At 48.1% G+C, this 18474-nt stretch overlaps 1 protein-coding gene and 1 pseudogene across 4 annotated transcripts in view; one reads left to right on the top strand and one right to left on the bottom strand.

Annotated features, from left to right (window-relative positions):
• CSMD2 (CUB and Sushi multiple domains 2) overlaps positions 1 to 18474 on the top strand; it is a 781206-nt gene that overhangs the window by 426017 nt on the left and 336715 nt on the right. For 3 of the 4 annotated variants that reach the window (XR_012785340.1, XM_075553737.1, XM_075553731.1), the window contains exons 11-12: positions 12212 to 12315; positions 13561 to 13673. The exons of the other annotated variant lie outside the window; for it this stretch is intronic. Coding sequence is in view for 2 of the 3 variants with exons in the window: in XM_075553737.1 (XP_075409852.1) it covers positions 12212 to 12315; positions 13561 to 13673 (217 nt within the window). In the remaining variant the exon portion in view is untranslated. The remainder of the gene's footprint in view (positions 1 to 12211; positions 12316 to 13560; positions 13674 to 18474) is intronic. 4 annotated transcript variants of the gene reach the window in all.
• LOC142437669 (small nucleolar RNA SNORA31) lies at positions 3551 to 3654 on the bottom strand (annotated as a pseudogene).

The raw sequence follows: 18474 nt of genomic DNA, 5'->3' as shown, positions 1-18474 counted from the left end.
GCTGGGGTGAATCCCAGATCTAACTACTTCACTGTGATCTTAGGCAAGTTCCTTAACCCCTCTGAGCCTCGACTTTCTCCTATCTAGCATGGAGGTAATCACGGAGTGAAATGTTGTTGGGAGTCTTACATGAGCTGGTGCATGTCAAGTACCTAGAACAGACCCTGACTCACGGTAGTTATCAGTTGTGGTGAAGAATTCTCCTAAGAGATTATCAAATTATGTGATCAAACATCTCTAAGATTTAGAGATTCATGCCGTGTCGAGCATAGCATCGCCAGATTTTCCCCTACAGTCTGTGGGTTATCTTCTCACTCTATTAATGAAGTCTTCTGATGCACACACATGTCTCACTTTTAGGAGATAGCAGTCTCCTGTATGTACGTATTTAGTTATGCCTGGCAGTGTATTTATGCTGTGGATTAAGGCTGGTAAGTTTGTCTTTATTTTTTTTTCATTGACGATCTTTATAGTGCTGGGGCTTGCATTGAGTCTAATTCATCATGAATTTATTTGTGTATATGTAGGAAATGATGGGCCCCGTTTCATTATTCCTCAAATGGAAATCCGGTTTTACCAGTACCACTTGTTGAAAGGCTAATCTCAGCTCCATTCAATTAATGTCCTTCAACCCTTTGTCAAAAAGCAGCCGCATGTAGGTGAACGGATATCTTTCTCGGTTCTTTATTCTGTCCCGTTGCTTTATGTCTACCATTGTACTAGTATTGGGCAGTTTTGACTAGCTTGGTGTGTGGTGGATTTTTAGGTCGTGAAGTGAGAGGCATCCTATTTTGTTCTTCTTAAATAGCGCGTTGCTTATCCTGTGCCTCTTTTCTTTCCGTGTAGTTGGTGACTGGTTTTCCATTTCTTTAAAGAATGGTGCTGTTTAATTAGGATTGAACTTGAATTATATTTACAGGTAACTTTGGGTACTCCTGATGCTTTCACAGTGTTCGATCTTTCTATCCATGAACATGGGACATTCTTCCATTTATGTACATCTCTTTTGGCTTCTTGTAGCAGTGCTTTGTAGTTTTCTTAGTGCAAGTTTTTTATTTCTCTGGTTAGGTGTATCTCATCTTCTGTGATGAATAGAAATGGTCTTGTTTTCTTGGTTTCCTTTTCAGGGCTCTCTTCCTTAGTATATTAATATAATTCATTTTTTTGTATTTTGATCTTGTTCCCTGCCACATTACTGAATCTTTCAATTATTTCCATCAATATTCTTTTTAAGTCTTTGGTGTTTTCTATGTAGCATCTGCAAGTAGAGAGAACTTTACTTTTTCTTCACCAAATCGGATGCCTTTGGTTTCTTTTGGTTATCTCATGGTTCTAGCTAAGGACTCCAGCACAGGATGGAATAAGAGCAGTGATAAAAGGGCATCCTCGTTTTGTTCCCTTTTCAGGGGGATGCTTTCAGTTTCTTCTCACTGAGTAAAGGGATGGTCACTGGTTTTGCTCATGAGGCCTTTAGTATGCTGAGGAAATTCCGGTCTATTCCAGTGTTATTGAGTGCTGTTATCAGGAATGGGTGATGGATTTTGTCAAATGCATTTTCTCCATCAATTGATCTGATCATCCAGTTCTTTTCCTTGATTTATTTTATACCGATATGCGTCCCACTTGATCATAATGTGTTTGGACATTATGATATTGATATTGATATATATATGCTGAATTCTACTGGCTAAGATTTTGGTGAGAATTTTTGCATAATCTGTTGGTCTATTTTGGTATCAGAGTTATACTTGATGAAATGCATTCACAAGTTTTCTACTCTTTTCTATAGTCTGGAATTGTTTAATTAGAAGGACAGCTCATCTCTGAATTCTTGGTAGAATTCCCCATAAAGTCCTCTGATTCTAGACTTTTTATTTTTTGGGTAGGGGAGAGGTGGTGGAAGGAGTTTTTTAATGACCTGCTTGTCTGTTTCTTCTTTAATTGTGGTTCTGTTGAGGTTTGCTATCAGTCTGTTTTAATTGCGGTAGGTAGTGTATTTGAGGAATTTATCTATTTCTTCTAGGTTTTCAAATTTGGAGTTGAATGTACAAAGACTGTTTGGAGTACAGTCTTTCCTAGGATTGTGTTATTCTTTTTATTTCACTTTGTTCTTTTGTGATGCTGCCCCTTTCTGTTATTCATGATTCTGCATTTTTTACTTCGCTGAGTTGGCCAGTAGGCTCTCAATTGTGTTAATTCTTTCAAAAGAACCGATTCTTTGTCTTGTTGATTTTTCAAAAGAACCGATTCTTTGTCTTGTTGACTTTCCTGTTGTTCTGTTCTCTGATTCATTTATTACTACTCTATTCTTTTTCCTTTTCTTTTCTGTTTGCTGGAGGTTTATTTTGCTGCCCTTGTTCTCTGGCCTTGTTGTCATTGTTGAGGATGTTGGGTTAAGGTGTTAAATTGGTTCTTCTTTTTCCGTGTATGTGTTTATAGCTATAAATTACCCGCTGAGTACTGCATTTTTCTGTATCCCAAAGGTTGAGATGTGTTGTATTTTCATCTTCATCTGTTTCAAGGAATTTAAAATGTTCCTTCCTTATTTCTTATTTGCCTAGTAGTTTTCAAACAACTTCCATGTTGTTCAACTTCCATGTTTTTGATTCCCCCTTGACCTTCCTATTGTTGAGTTATAATTTCATAGTATTGTGATCTGAGGAAATAGTCTTTAATATCTTGATGCTTTAAAATTTGTTCAGGTTTGCTTAGTGGCCTAACATGCGATTCATTCTGAAGAATATACTATGTGCATTAGAAAATAAGTATATTGCACAGTTGCTGGGTGTAGTATTCTGCCTGTGTCTAAGAGGCTAAGTTGATAGATTGTGTTGTTTATTTCTTTTGTCTTTACTCTTTTTGTCCATGTCTGCCCTTCATTGAGAATGGTTGATTGCCTCAGTCTCACTACCAGCCAGTCCGTTATGACTCCTGGCAGCCCTATAGAGCAGAGCAGGAGAGCCCCTGGGTATTTCCCAGACTATAACTCTGTTTGGGAGCAGAACACCTCATCTTTCTCCCACAATGCTGCTGATGGTTTCGAACTGCTCACCTCGCAGTTAGCAGTGCAGTGCACAACCATTATGCCATGCAGACTCCTTGGGTGTATTGAAGGCTCGTACTATTAGTATAGTATCATCAATTTCTTGCTTCAACTATACGAGTTTGATTAATATGCTTTGAGAGTCTTTCATTGGGCGCATAGACATTTATTATATTTGTGTCATCTTGTTCAATTACCCCTTTACACATAATATGATGCCTTTCTTTGTCTCTCCTGATGGATTTTGTCTTGAAGTCTTGTTTAACCTGAGATTAATATTGTCATGCCTGCTTTTTGTGATTGCCATTAACTTGATGTATTTTCCCCAACCTTTGATTCTTGAGTCTATTTTTTCCTTTTAAGGTATGCTTATTATAAGTATTATACTAATGAATCCCATTTTCTTATCTATTCTCCTACTCCCTGTGTCTTGACTGGTGTGTTTAATCCATTTATATTCAGTGGCATATTGATATGCATGAATTTATTACTGCCATTTCCCCCTATTTATGTATTTCCTCATTCAATCTGGACCCACCACCAAGACAGACAGAAAGCCAAGGGTTTTTTTGTGCCCTGGTAAATTGTCCAAGGTCTATCAGTGTGCGCAGTATTGCTGTCATCTTGCTCTGTGTGTGCATATTTTGTTTTGTTTTAGTGGTATTGTTGATTTCGTTCTTCATACTGAGTTCACTGTTTGTTCTTAACCTTTTTATCCTTTGCTGTTACTATTATTTTTAACTAGATCTTTGTGATTTTCCACTTTTTTATGTTGACAAGATTTTTTCATTTCTTTGAGGTTGCTTTGTTTTTTATGATTTTCTTGCCAAGTTTAAAAGTCCATTTTCTCTTGAGAACTAATTGATGTCCTCTCTGTATGATGTTTTGTGTCTACACTATTCCTGCAATTACTTGGTTATTGTCTTCATTGCAAAATACCTCTGGCTCCCTATTTTCAGCCTAAGTTACTTTTATGTTGACAATGCTTTAATCGAGTTGATTTCTGGGTGATGGTGTCTTGTGTGTTGATCTTGGGTTGATGTCTGCTGTTGTTAATTCTCTATCCAAAGAATTCCCCTTAGTTTTGTAATCTTGGTCTTGTTTCTGCATATTCCTTTTATTACATGATCCTGTCCACATAATCCCTCATTATCTGGAAATGGCCTTATTTGTCTCTCTTATGTGAGAGAAAACTTTGGTGGATATAAGATTCTTAGCTAGTTTGTTTTCTATTGTTTTATATGTCACTCCATTGCTTTCTTGTTTGTATGGTTTCTGCTGTATCACACATAGTTCTTAGACTTTCTTGGATGTTTTGCTCTATTTATTGATTGTTCTTTTCATAGGTTGGTATTGCAATACTTGTCTTCAAGCTCACTAATTTGGCCTTTCATTCCTTCGTTTCTACAGCTTTACTCTTTCAAAATGTTATCAAATCCTAATATCCTAACATTCATTTTCTTAATTTCTATTTGTTATTTTTCTAGTTATAATTTGTTTGGTTTGTCAGGTGGCTCTTGTAAAGTTTCACTGAGTTCTTTAGGTGTTTTTCCATAACTTTCTCGATGTTTTTCTGCATCCATTGAAAGTCTCTGAGAATCATTCTTCTGGATTCCTTTCTGGTCATTCCAATGTCCTCTCTTCCTCAGGAGGGGCCCTGGGCTCTGTACACTGGTTACTTGTTTGGGCTATTCCATCTTGCTTTTCAAAGTGCAATAGTTTGTTGTCTCTAAGACATTGTGGGGGGGTAGTTTTATTTTTTTCTTCAATTTTTGATCAGGTAGTAATGGAATGTGTGGAGGTCCTTGCCCATTAACTGTAATTGTTGAAGGTGCAGGGACAGCTGGTCCATGTGGAGACAGTGGATTCATTAAGTGGAGCAATAGAGAATAAAACAAAAACACATGACACCTGAATATCAAGACCAAGTAAACAACACACACACACACACACACACACACAATCTATTACCAACAACTGCTTTCCCCTTCTCAGTTCCAAGCCTGTACCTGTCAAGATCTGTCCAAGGTGTTCACAGTAGGAGTGCACCCTCAAATGTGTACAGGTGAGAGTTAGTGACATTTCTGGTCAACAGACAGTTGTGTGGAGTGCGAATCACTTCGCCCCGGTTGTCCCACGTCTTTCTGTGCTTTATCTGAGCCACAGGAGCAAAGGGAGAAGGGGAAAGGAGGAGAGCACCAACACCAGAACTAGCCACTGCTTTTTCATCTAGATCCCTTTCCATTTGTTTTGGTGTGTAATACATATTCATTTTATTTCTTTGGTTTTCTTTTTTTTAAATCATTTTATTGGGGCTCATACAACTCTTTTTTTTAACATTTTATTAGGGGCTCATACAACTGTTATCACAATCCATACATATACATATATCAATTGTGTAAAGCACATCTGTACATTCCCTGCCCCAATCATTCTCCAAGCATTTGCTCTCCTCTTAAGCCCTTGGCATCAGGTCCTCCTTTTTCCCCTCCCTCCCCGCTGCCCCCTCCCTTATGAACCCTTGATAATTTATAAATTATTATTTTGTCATATCTTGCCCTGTCTGGCGTCTCCCTTCACCCCCTTTTCTGTTGTCCGTCCCCCAGGGAGGAGGTCACATGTAGATCCTTGTAATCAGTTCCCCCTTTCCAACCCACTCACCCTCTACTCTCCCAGCATCGCCCCTCACACCCTTGGTCCTGAAGGTATCATCCACCCTGGATTCCCTGTGCCTCCAGCTCCCATATGCACCAGTGTACAACCTCTGCTCTATCCAGACTTGCAGGTAGAATTCGGATCATGGTAGTGGGGGGAGGGGGGAGGAAGCATTTAGGAACTGGAGGAAAGCTGTGTTCTTCATCGGTGCTACGTCGCACCCTGACTGACTCATCTCCTCCCCTAAACCCCTCTGTGAGGGGATCTCCAGTGGCCGATAAATGGACTTTGAGTCTCCACTGTGCACTTCCCCCTTCTTTCATTATGGTAAGATTTTTTTTTTGATGATGCCTGATAACTGATTCCTTTGACACCTCGTGATCACACAGGCTAGTGTGCGTCTTCCATGTGGGCTTTGTTGCTTCTGAGCTAGATGGCCGCTTGTTCACCTTCAAGCCTTTACAACCCCAGACACTATCTCTTTTGATAGCCAGGCACCATCAGCTTTCTTCGTCACATTTGCTTATGCACCCGTTTGTCCTCTGCGATCGTATCATGGAGGTGTGCAGCCAATGATATAATTTTTTGTTCTTTGGTGCCTGATAACTGATCACAATCCATACATATATCAATTGGGTAAAGCACACCTATACATTCGTTGCCCTCATCATTCCCAAAATTTGCCTTCTGCCTGGGTTGCTGGAATCAGCTCCTCATTTTCCGCTTTTTCCTCCCCTTCCCTCCCTCCCTGATCCCCCTCCCTCATGAACCCTTAATAATTTATAAATTATTATTTTATCTTATCTTACACTACCAGGTGTCTCCCTTCACCTGCTTTTCCATTTCCCATACCCCAGAGAGGAGGTTATATATAGATCCCCATAATCGGTTCCCCCTTTCTACCCTCTCTTCTCTCCCAGTATCGCCACTCTCACCGTTGGTGGGGAGGAAGATTTAAGAACTAGAGGAAGGTTTTGAGTTTCATTGTTGCTACACTGAACCCTGAGTGGCCCATCTCCTCCCCACTACCCCTCTGCAAGGGATGTCCAGTTGTCTACAGATGGGAATTGGGTTCCCATCATGCACTCCCCTCATTCACGATGATATGATTTTTTCCCCACCTTGGTTGCTTGAAACCTGGTCCTCTCAGCCCTTCATGATCACACATGTTGGTGTGCTGCTTCCATGTGGGCTTTGTTGCTTCTGGGCCAGATGGCCGTTTGTTTACTTTCAAGCCTTTAAGACCCAGATGCTATATCTCGCCATAGCCGGGCACCATCAGCCTTCTTCACCACGCTTACTTATGCACACATTCGTCTTCAGCGTTTATGTGGGGAAGGTGAATCACACAATGGTGGATTTTGTTCTTTGGTGTCTGCTACCTGATCCTTTCAACATCTCGTGTTCACATAGGCTTGTGTGCTTCTCCTCTGTGGGCGTTGTTGCTTCGAGCTAGATGGCCGCTTGTTTGCCTTCAAGCCTTTAAGACCCCAGACGCTGTATCTTTTGATAGCTGGGCACCATCAGCTTTCTTCACCACGTTTGCTTATGCACATGTCTGTCTTCAGCTATCATGTTGGGAGGGTGGGTATCATGAAATGACCATTTAGCTGAGCAAGGTGCTCTTGCGTTGAGGGAATGTGCACAAGGAGGCCCAATGTCCACCTGCTACCCTACTACTGAACCTATAAATATATGCACATAGGCCTATTTCCCCCATAATCATAAATATATTTACATATGTACATGTCTGTATTTAGGCTTCTCTGTATGCCATTTGCCTCCTACTCCTTTCCTCTATTTCCTTATGCTTTCCTCCTCTCCTACTACCATGTTCAGCCTTCATTCTGGTTTCAGTAATTCTTCTCAGTTACTTTGCCCTTGGTCACTCCCTACCAGTCCTCCCATCCCCTCCCTCCACTGGCTTTGAACCACTCATTGTTCCCTTGTCCCTGGGTTGGCCAACACCTCCTCCCTTCCCCTACCTCCCACACTTTCATGTCCCTCTGGGACCGTTGGTCCCATTATTTTCTTCTAATATTGTTTGTGTAGCCTATCTTATCTAGGTGGACCTGCAGATATATCAATATGTACATAAAATTGGGGATGACTTTGACAGCACCAAAGTGCCACATAAGAATATGGCGATGATGGCAGCAACACCGACAAGCTACCAAAAAAAAAGCCACTGACATACAAAATTTAAAAGAAGAGGGAAAAAAATATATATATATATAAAACACAAAGACAGAATAAAGGGGGGAAATAAAGCTTGTTAGTAGTTTAGGGTCTGTTTTTTTTACCTTTAGGAGTGTTTTCCAAATGAATCTGATGGGGTGCCATGTCCTGGCCCCAAAGTCCATCCTTTATACTCCCTCGTGTCCTCCTTGCTCTGCTTCCCCCACCCCTCCATTGCACGCCCCCAGTGTTTTGCCTTAGTGTGGTGGGTGCAGCTGAGTCACACATCCCACATTGTGTCTCCGGTACTGTCCCGTTTAGGGCCAAGTAGACCCCTGTCTGGAGGCTGACTATTGTCATTGCCAGGAGCATTGTTCTGACCTGTGAAGTAGGAGTTGTTTATCAAGACAAAAGCAAGAAGATGGGAATGGGTAGACACACACCCCAAAAATTCCCTAGCCAACCCTACTGTTGAAGAGCTCCTTTTGCCCTAGGCCATTGCTGAGAGTTAGCGCTGTCCAAGGAACTGTATGTAGGCAGAGTAGTAGGGCACACCTTCTACCTGAACCTGCATGAGAATGTCTGGGCCTGTGTGCCCTCTGACCCCCAGGGTACTTTGGGGAATGTGGTGTGACTCCGCTTCCCTTTGATTAGCCTCCCTCCCATGCTGTGTGGCAGTCTTGTCAGTTCTGCCTCTCTCTCAGGGATGTGACAGGAGCGGTGCAACGGTCCTCTGGGACTAGATTGGGCCCTGAGTATCCATCCCTTCATTCACCCTCCAGTTGTGGGAACAAGGGTGTGGCCTACCTCTCTCTTAGTCATGTGCTTCAGAGATTGTTCTGCACTGTGGGAATGGTTTCTTTGCTCATGGTTGGACAGATGAGAACTCACCGTTCCTCTTGATCTCTCTGTGTGGTTTCTACCCTTTAATTTTCACTGTTGGTTCACTTATTTTTATTTCCTCAGAGACTCAGGGCTCCAGGTTTTCCCTATATATTGATTTTTTTCCCCACTTCTTTGTTGGAGAAGTGTAGCATATCTGCCTAGGTCTCTGTCTTTACCAGAAGACTCCCTACTCACTATTGACAGTGTGCTGCATCTCCTGGTTCTAATCCATCCCAGTCACCTTCCTTCCTCTCCATTTGTGCTTGTTGGTGGTGCGTGCCATCGAGTCTGACTCATGGTGACCCCATGTGACAAGTAGAACTCTCCTGTGGTGTTGTCTAGAGTGCATTGTTTACAGAGGAGACTGCTGGTCCTTTTTCCTACAGAGTGTTGCATGGATTCAAACCTCTAACCTTTCAATTGGCAGGCAATTGTGTAATCACTGCACCACGAAGAACCCTTGGAATATCAGTAGAGTCCTGTCATTGAGCACTTGGTTTTCAACCCACTCTCAGTGGTGTACCTTCGAGATCACAAACGTGATGTCATTCCTTTGCTTAAATTTCTTTCTGTATTTCCCTTTTGCCTTCAGGACAAAGCCTCAAATCCTTCATAACCTGGCTTTGTCCACTTCTCTCAATTTTCCACCTTTCACTTTTCTCTCACTGAAGCAAACACCAAAAGCAGTTGCTTCCTTTGGATGAATTCCAACTCCAGCAGCATCATGTGTTTCAGAGCCGACCTGTGACCGCCCCGTCCCCCCCGCCCCAGGTTTCCAGAGCTGTGACCTTTCAGAAACAGCTCCCCAGGTCTTTCTTCTGAGCCACCTCTTGGTGGGTCCAAACTGCAGACACTTTGGTTAGTCGTCGACCACTTAGCCATTTGTGCCAAGAAGTCTCTAGACAAGTCATGCCATGGATGCTTTCTGCCTGCTACCTGCTCTTCCCTCGGCCTAATTGCTACCCCTGTGCTACCCCCTTGGTATCTGCTTGCTGGGCTCAAGTTCATCTTTCAGCCTCAGCCTGGCCTTCATTTCCTCTTTCTCCCAGCCACCAGCAATCACCTGCCTATAACCCAAGGATGTGCTCACAAGGTTTTTATTTAACGACTGCTCTCAGTGACTTCCAAGTTGGCTGCAGAGAACCCTGCAGCAGTGCGTGCAGGTCTATGAATGACGGCAGCAGACTTTTCTTCCGGGGACTCTGGAGCACCTTGGGTGAGGCTCACCTGGTGCCAGGCTGGGCGGTGTGGACAGAAAGAATCTTCAGAAAGTGTCAGCCACATCTAGGAGAGCCTATCGACAGAAACGCAATAGTCCTTACTGTTGAAAAAGATAACAAAGGAGCAGATACAACTTCCACCTGGGGAATGAACAGCCTGACCAGGTTGTAATCAGATTGAAACGGTCAGAAAGAGACCCAGAGTAGGCAATGGGAGTGGGTGCCCATATGCGTCCTTTCTTCATGAATGGCCCCACTGCACGGTTACCTGATTGCCACGTCAGAAACCTACAGTCATCTGAGGTCTCTCCTTCTCCAGCACCCCCGGTGGCATTACCAGACTTGGTAACTCATGGTATCACCTCCCCGCCATGGACCTCCTACACCAGACCAGACAGAATCCAAGTCAGGTTCCGATGAGCTGACCCGGGTGTATTTGGGTTCTGATGTAAACGGAATCCCTCTTTTGTTATTTATTACCACTGCATTTTAATAAACCTGGCCCTTTCTTGAACAGCAAATCATAAGGCTGACCATCTGCAAGTGAGCTTGTGAGAATGGCGATGTTGGCCAGTTGCACACTGTGGCAGTACTAACGATGCCCCCCCCAAAACAAAACCTTTTGGTAGAGGATGGATATGATACCATGAGTGAGGCCACTGCTCACCCCCATCTGTCCCATCACAAACCCCTCAGTACCACTAGATCGGGGTCCTCACCTCACCCTATTGCTGCTTCTTGGGAAAGGACCCTCTAAACGCCACAAGCCCTTGTAACTATGCTCGCTAAGTGTGGTCTCACTCCAGCCATCTCACTGTGCATGCCAGCAGCCGCACCCACCTGCCATCTTCACCTCACCCCCCTACTGCTCCTCCCTCAAGATGCACCCCAGCTCCTCCACGGGGAGGTCACAAAACCCTTTGGACACCTCAAGATCTGCATCTTCCTGAGTCATCTCCTTGCCCTGAATGCCCAATCACAATGGTCTCCCTGGTGAAGGCAGCTATCAGGTGCACTCCACCACCGTTTGTACAGCTGCCCCTGACAGACCTTCTACAACGTGTGATTCTGGGACATGTCCTCCTGGCCGCCGCACAAACCTTGGTCTGCTGATTCCTTCCAGGAAAGTCTCCCTCCCTCTCCCAGCGCCTTTCCTTGGCCTGACGGAGTCTCCTGAGCCTGCCAGAATGCCCTCCATCTCCACACTTCGGACTGGCCTCCCCCCACTCATTGAACCTTGGCTTGTTAGACATCTCCTCTGTACTCACTCAGTCCCCATTCGTAGGTTCCCTCTCTGATGGGTTTCCCTCCTGGTAGCACAAAAGGTTAAGCATTCAATTAGGAACTAAAAGATGGGCAATTTGAACCTCTCAAGAGGCACCCCAGAACACAACCCTGGCAGCCTACCTCCAAAAGTTCATAACCTTGAAAACGCTGTGAAGCACAGTTCTACCCTGAAATACATGTATTTCAATATAAGCAATGTCCTGCAATACAGTTCTACCCTGCAATACGGTCTACTCTGCCACGAGTAAGGATCGCCTCGAAGCTCTGGCTGTGGTCAGGGTCACCTGCTCACGTGGCTGGCCCCCTGCCCACTGGGGCTAGGAAGCATATCTTGGCTGCGGATGAAGGCCCACCTCTTAGCCTGGCATACGGTGAGTGGAAAGCAGGACTGAAATAAGTTACAAGGAGGAATCTCGTTGACATCTCCTCTCTGGAACTTTCATCTGTTCGCCAAATAAACAAACAAGGAGGACTGAGGAGGCAAGTCAGAAGAGAGGCAAGAGGAACTTCTGCAGGTCCCTTGGGCCCAGAGAGCTGACATTCCACATGTGGCCTGAAAAGCTGCCACCCAGCCCACAGGGACTTCCGGGCATTCGAGCGTGAAGAAAGAGTCTAATCGTCTTGCAGTCAGACAGATGTGCCCGTCGTTGCCATGGCAGCGCTCAGAAGTGGCCAGATGTGCCACCAGCGTCTTTGGAAAACGAGAGGCCCCCTAATGTGGCCGGGCCTGCAAGGAAATCCCCAAACTCACGGCGGTGGCATGGGAGGACCGGCCTGTCTCGGAGGGTGCTGTCCCCGGGGATCCCAGCCTTTGGGACCCAGAGCCTGGAACGTTCTGAGCAGCCTCCAGGCTTTGGGTGTCATCCTCTGTTCTTCTGACACCTCGAGGAGAGCCTCTCCTCACAGCCCCCGCCTGGGCCCTAACCCTGTGCTCCCTCCCCAGGTGATCAAGCTTGCTTTTGAGGAGTTCGACTTGGAGAGGGGCTATGACACCCTGACGGTCGGGGATGGTGGGCAGGATGGGGACCAGAAAACCGTTCTCTACATGTAAGTGAAGTGGTGCCTGCAGTCGGGGGGTGGCATGGGGGGTGGGATGGCGCTCACCCCTAGGCTGCGGGCGGTGGGAGTGGGCTTGCCTGGCCCCCCCAGATTTCCCTGGTGCAAAGGTAGGTTCGCAGCACAGTGGACTTCTGGGCCAATCCCTCCGCCTCTCTTCCTGCCCTAACCAAGGGAAGTAGAGAGCCGGGCCCACTTCTCCCCAGAAATGCAAAACCTGAGCAGACACTGGGGGAATAGACTGTTGGGGAACAGACTCAGGCAAGGGGAGCATTCCCGAGGGAGCTGGAGCTGCCGTCTGCTTCTGTGCAGTTTCCACTCCCGCCAGCCACAGCCTTCCCTCAGGGCAGCATGGTCCCCGCACAGCCTGACTCCACACACACAGTGGACGTGTTTGGTAAGCGCCCTGCAAGACTTGACGTCTCACAGACGCTGGGCACATTTTCCGAGCTGGAGGCAGAGATGTTAGTGTGACACAATCTAGTCCTCAGATAACTCTTCGGACTCACTGCCGTCGCGTCAAATTTGACTCGGAGTGACCCTATCGGACAGAGTAGAACTGTCCCTGTGGGTAGAGCAGGTGTCTGCACAGGCAGCTTGGCTTCTCACCTGGAAGGAAGGGCCATGTCCTCTTTAAGCAATACCCACGCATCCCACTAGAGGGTGCGCTTCCGCCCAGGTCTGCCCTGCTGTACAGGTCATGGAGGAGATGGGGAGTCTTGGGGCGTGTAGGCACTCCCAAGATAACATTCGCATCCTGCCATCCCTGCCCCTGAGGAGGCCTGGTGGGAGTGAAAGGGTTCAAATCCCCGGCTGCTCACAGAAAGTTGGGTGCTTTGAGCGCCCCAGCCGCTCTGCGGTAGGAACGCCCTTGATGATGTTCTGCTCCCAGGAAGACAGCAGCAGCCTTGAAACCCCGCAGAGCAGCTCTGCTCTGTCCTCTGAGGTCGCTGTGAGCCAGTCACAGCGTGGCACGCAGCAGTAACATCGTATGCCCTGAGCAAATGAGGGTGCACATCTCTCTCCGGAAGCCAGGGGTTTGTAAGGTGGGGAGGCTCAGGCGAGGAACCGAGCCTCCGAGCGAGTGGCGCACATGCTGCTTGTTCCAGAAACACAGGGGGGCCAGGAGCCCCCTGCCCTCCAGAGACCTTGGCTTTCCTCTAGGTGTAGCTGCGTGGGCAGTCTTTGTGGGTGACTTGGCGGGGTGCACCCCTCTAAATCTCTCTGCCCTGACAGTCTGACAGGTACGTCGGTCCCAGATCTGATTGTCAGCACCAACCATCAAATGTGGCTTCTCTTCCAGACGGACAGCAGTGGCAGCTCCTTGGGGTTCAAGGCTTCTTACGAAGGTAACTGCCCTTGGTGAGAAGGACAACGTCTTGCCTGGGGAGGCAGGGACAGGGGCTCTGGGTTTGGAGTCGGAAGCTTTGGGTTCAAATCCTGGCCGTGCCCTTATGTACTGGCTTCCCCCTCCTTGGGCAAATTCCTGGGCTTCTGTGAGGCCCATCTTCCTTCTTGTTTCAATGGGTCCCCCGGTTGCTTTGAGGATTACATTAAACAACACAAAACTCACTGCCATTGAGTCAATGCTGACCCCTGGCGACCCGATAGGACAGGGTGAAACTGCCCCTGTGAGTTTCCGAGACGGTAACGCTTCACGCGAGCAGGCAGCCTCATCTTTCTCCTGCAGAGTGGCTGGCGCTTTCGAACTGCTGACCTTGCAGTTAGCAGCCCCTCCAGGAGCCTCCTCCACCACCAGGGCTCCTTTTGAGCCATTCACTTACAAGGCTGGACTCGCGGCACCAACACAGACATCAGCTCCAGCCCCTAGTCATGCCTGCTCCAGATCTCCCTTTCATACCAGCACAGCGCGGAGCCCAGTCTGACAAGCAGCCCCACAAGGCCAGGGCAGAGCAAGGGCCCCTAAGGTTTCCACCAGCTGTCTTTTGGAATTAGATCACCACGCCTTTCTTCTGAGGCACCTGCAGGTGGACTCAGACTTCAGCCTCTGGTTCGCAGCCCAGCATGCTGTGGCCCCACAGAGACTCTTCTTAAGCAAGACTTACCATCACCAGATAGACTCTGAGGCAGTCACCCTGTAGAACAGAGCACAGTATCCCTGCGGGTGGGTTTCTGAGACTTTTCCTCTCTACGGGAGCAGACAGCCTCATCGTTCTCCCCAAGTTCTTCTGGAGGGTTCAGCCTGCTATTTGCAGTTAGCCCGACAAGGAACCTCCATGCCACCAGGGCTCCTGCAAGGGGGGGGAGGGTCCTTAGACCATTAAAAAGCCCTTTAAAAATTCTGAACCGTCCTTATTTTTAAAACTTGTTAGGAGGTTAGGGGGTGGGGAATAAATAAATAGTAACACCTGTTAGCTGGTGGGGGGCAATCGTTTCCCACCGACCCTCTTTCCTGGACTGTAGCCATAGCCCAGTGTGGATGACAGCAAGGCACACACCATGGTGGGTAGCCAGAGGAGGATGCAGATGAGAGTGGCCTTCAGCTCTTTGTGGGAACAGGCATTCAGAACACAACCACCTCTGGGCCCCCCTCCCGGCCCCCCCTCTCCGTCACCTTACCCACCCATCTTCTTGCACACTTCCTCTTGGCTAATGAGTGCTAACACTGATGGCCACTAAAATAGAAGGAGGTGCCTGCTCATTTCTCCCCACCCCCCAAATATTTGCTGAGCTCCTGCTGAGGCCAGGCCTCTGTACCAGCCCTCGGGGAGTGGGTGCATGAGCTCTGCACCCTCATCTCAAGGGGCCTGCACTCCCAGGAGGGGGCAAAGGAGGGAGGATGCAGGTACAGGACGAAAGCAAGATGGTGACTGCAGACAGAGCCAGGGGAGCTGCGGGACAAGATCGCGAAAGGTTTCATCAGGAAAAGGAGCGAGGTCTTTCAGATGCTTAGGTTGTTGCCAGAGGAACCCTGGTGGGAGTGGCTTAAGCATCATGCTGACCACTGAGCGTGAGGGGGTTCGAACCTGCCAGCCACTCTGCGGGAGGAACATAAGGCAGCCTAATTCTGCAAAGAGTGATGGTATTGGAAACCCCGTGGGGCAGTTTTATTAGAGTCTAAATAAGGAGCCCTGGTGGCGGAGTGGTTACGCCCTGAGCTGCTAATGTCAAGATCAGCCGTGTGAAACCACCAGCTGCTCTGTGGAAGAAACATGAGACTCTCTACTCCCATACAGAGTCACAGTCCTGGCAGCTCACAGGGGCAGGTGCCCTGTCCTGTTGGGTTGCTATGGGTCAGCATCAACTCAATGGTAGGGAGTTTTAAAGGGTCTTTATGAAACAGAGACGCCTCAATGACAGCTGGTAGTACCCAGACACGATTCCGCGGGCAGTGCAGATGGTGAATGCTCTCCACCGATCACCAAAGATCACCAAAGATCATTCCATTGGCAATGCGTTTGGAGTGGATTGGTTTGGGGATAAGACATAAATATCATGATCGTAAAAGAGAAAATGCTAGTTGACCAACAGAAGGAATACAGGGAACGATTCTGAGTAGCAGAGCTGTTGATGAAATTAACAGAAGGTAAATGGAAATTAATCTAATGTCCTGTCTTACTGCTCAAGAGTTTAGGCACTAGCAGCTACTCTGGAGTTAGGCATCAGAGAATGGAGCTTAGATGTGGAGACACAGATAGAAGGACATGGGTTCAGCCCCAAGAGAAAGGTTAACCCCCCCCCCCACATTCAATGATTGCCCAGGAGAAAGACAGACTCGGGGGAGACTTGAGAGCTGTGTCCAAACATTTGAAGGACTGTCCTCCGGGAAGAGGACTTGCCCTTGTCTAATGTCTGCTGAGAGCTTCCGCTGTGGGGGAAGCTTCCTGGTCCTGACATTCCATGCCACCTGGAGCACTGGGCTGCCCACAGGGACCACCCAGGCACAGTAGGGGCTGCCCAGTCAGGAGCACTCTGACCCCCCTCCACTCCTTCTCTTTCAGGCCTTAGAAGCCTTCTTTCAGGGATGGGGGTGGGAGTAGGGGAGGTAGGGAGACTGAAGCTAAACATTAGCTTGCAGAACTCTGTTCCCTGTCATTCATTGCTCACACCATATGGTGGCTTCTGTTCCATCTAGAGTCAATCAGGTAATGCCACCTGACCAGGCCTTCTCTTTTCTGTCTCCATGTCCTGTGTTTTCCTTACTATTTCGGTACCTCCTTACCCACCCACCAAACTTATAAGATTTCACCTCCTTATAGAAACTTTGTAGAAGCCAAAGCATTCCTCCAATCAAATGCAAGCATGATGGTTTTAGGACCCGGACCTGGTCCCCAATTCCCTCTTCTTTAAAGAAGAAGCTGCAATGCCACCCTGTGCTGGCCCTCAGGAAACAGCATAAGTAATCCCACGGCTCTCCAGGATAGCATTCCCAACCCAGCTCTGGGCCCTAGGAGTCCATCCCAGGAAGAGGCTGCATGTTCTTAATCTCACCGTCCTCCAGCCGAGTGCCCAGCACAGAAGAAGGGCTCAGAGAAGCTTGCAGCACATGGTCCTGAGGACTTCTGACACAGGCACAAGTAGACACCCTTCCTTGGCCCCTGCTCAATTCCTCGTCACCCCTTTTACCACCTCCTGGTCCTCAGGAGCATAGATTCCCAAACTCATTGACCCTACCTGGTGCCTCGTTTTCAGAAGAAAAACCACCCAACACAGTCACCCCCTCCAGCAATTTAAACCATTTGTACTCTCACCCCAGATCCAGGGTAAGATGTACGCACACTCACTGTCATCAAGTAGATTCTGACTCATAGCGTCCTGTCGGGACTGCCCCTGTGGATTGCTGAGAATGTACCACTTTAAGGGAGTGGAAAACCTCGCCTTTCTCCTGAGGACAGGCTGATGGTGTCAAACTGCCGACCTTGTGGGTGGCATCCCAATGCATAGTAACCCCACCACTACGGCACCAGATAAAGTGCAGGCATCTGCTTTTGCAGCCCCTCAGGATCATTCCCAGGGGGGCGGTATCAGCTCCTTTGGGAAGCACTGCCCCCAAAGACCCCACATACTGTCTGACGCCCCACCAGCCCATGTTTTGACTGGACTGTGCCATTGCCTGCCTGTGTGGTCCGCAGCCATTTTTCCCTCGTCTCTGAGCCTCAGCTCATCAATATGAACCTCACCTTGTTGCGCCTTCATTGGTATCATGATAACGAAGAGACTCAACTGTATCACTAACACTCTCCGGGTTTTTATTACGCACAGGGGATCAGTGTAGTGGAGCACACGGCACAGGACCTGACGGTTGATAATGGTTCATTTAAAAGTTGCCCTGTTTTTCGGCATCCCTAGTCCTGAAGCCACTGCGCAAAGCTCCCGAGTTACCTCTGGCCCCTCGCAGACCTCCTGGGAAGCCCTTTAAGGATGGAGGGCTTGGCTCAGGATGAAAGTGTTGCTGGGCTCAGGGGTTCCATAGGAGGACACCAGACATTCAAGGGCAGAGGCCTCTCCGGTATAGCACTTCTACTCCACCCCCAACAGACCTGACCGCATCACCACCATCACCACCACCACCTCCACCACCACCACCACCACCATCACCACCACCTCCACCACCAACACCACCACCAACACCTCCACCACCTCCACCACCACCACCACCATCACCAACACTACCTCCACCATCACCACCACCACCTCTACCACCACCACCACCTCCACTACCACCATCACCACCACCACCTCCACCACCACCACCACCACCACCACTACCACCTCCACCACCACCACCACCACCCACACCACCTCCACCTCCACCACCACCTCCACCACCACCACCTCCACCACCACCACCTCCACCACCACCACCACCACACCACCACCACCACCTCCACCACACCACCACCACCACCATCACCACCACCACCACCACCCACCATCACCACCACCACCACTACCACCCACCACCACACCACCACCACACCACCACCACCACCACCCCACCACCACCACCTCCACCACCACCACCACTACTACCACCTCCACCACCACCACCACCACCTCCACCACCACCACCTCCACCACCACCACCACCACCACCACCACTACTACCACCTCCACCACCACCACCACCACCTCCACCACCACCACCACCACCTCCACCACCACCACCTCCACCACCACCACCTCCAC

The sequence above is a fragment of the Tenrec ecaudatus genome, chromosome 1 (assembly GCF_050624435.1).
Source record: "Tenrec ecaudatus isolate mTenEca1 chromosome 1, mTenEca1.hap1, whole genome shotgun sequence".
Taxonomy (NCBI): Eukaryota; Metazoa; Chordata; class Mammalia; order Afrosoricida; family Tenrecidae; genus Tenrec; species Tenrec ecaudatus.
Note: the sequence above shows the minus strand (reverse complement) of the source record. Positions and strands in the feature narration are given on the sequence as shown.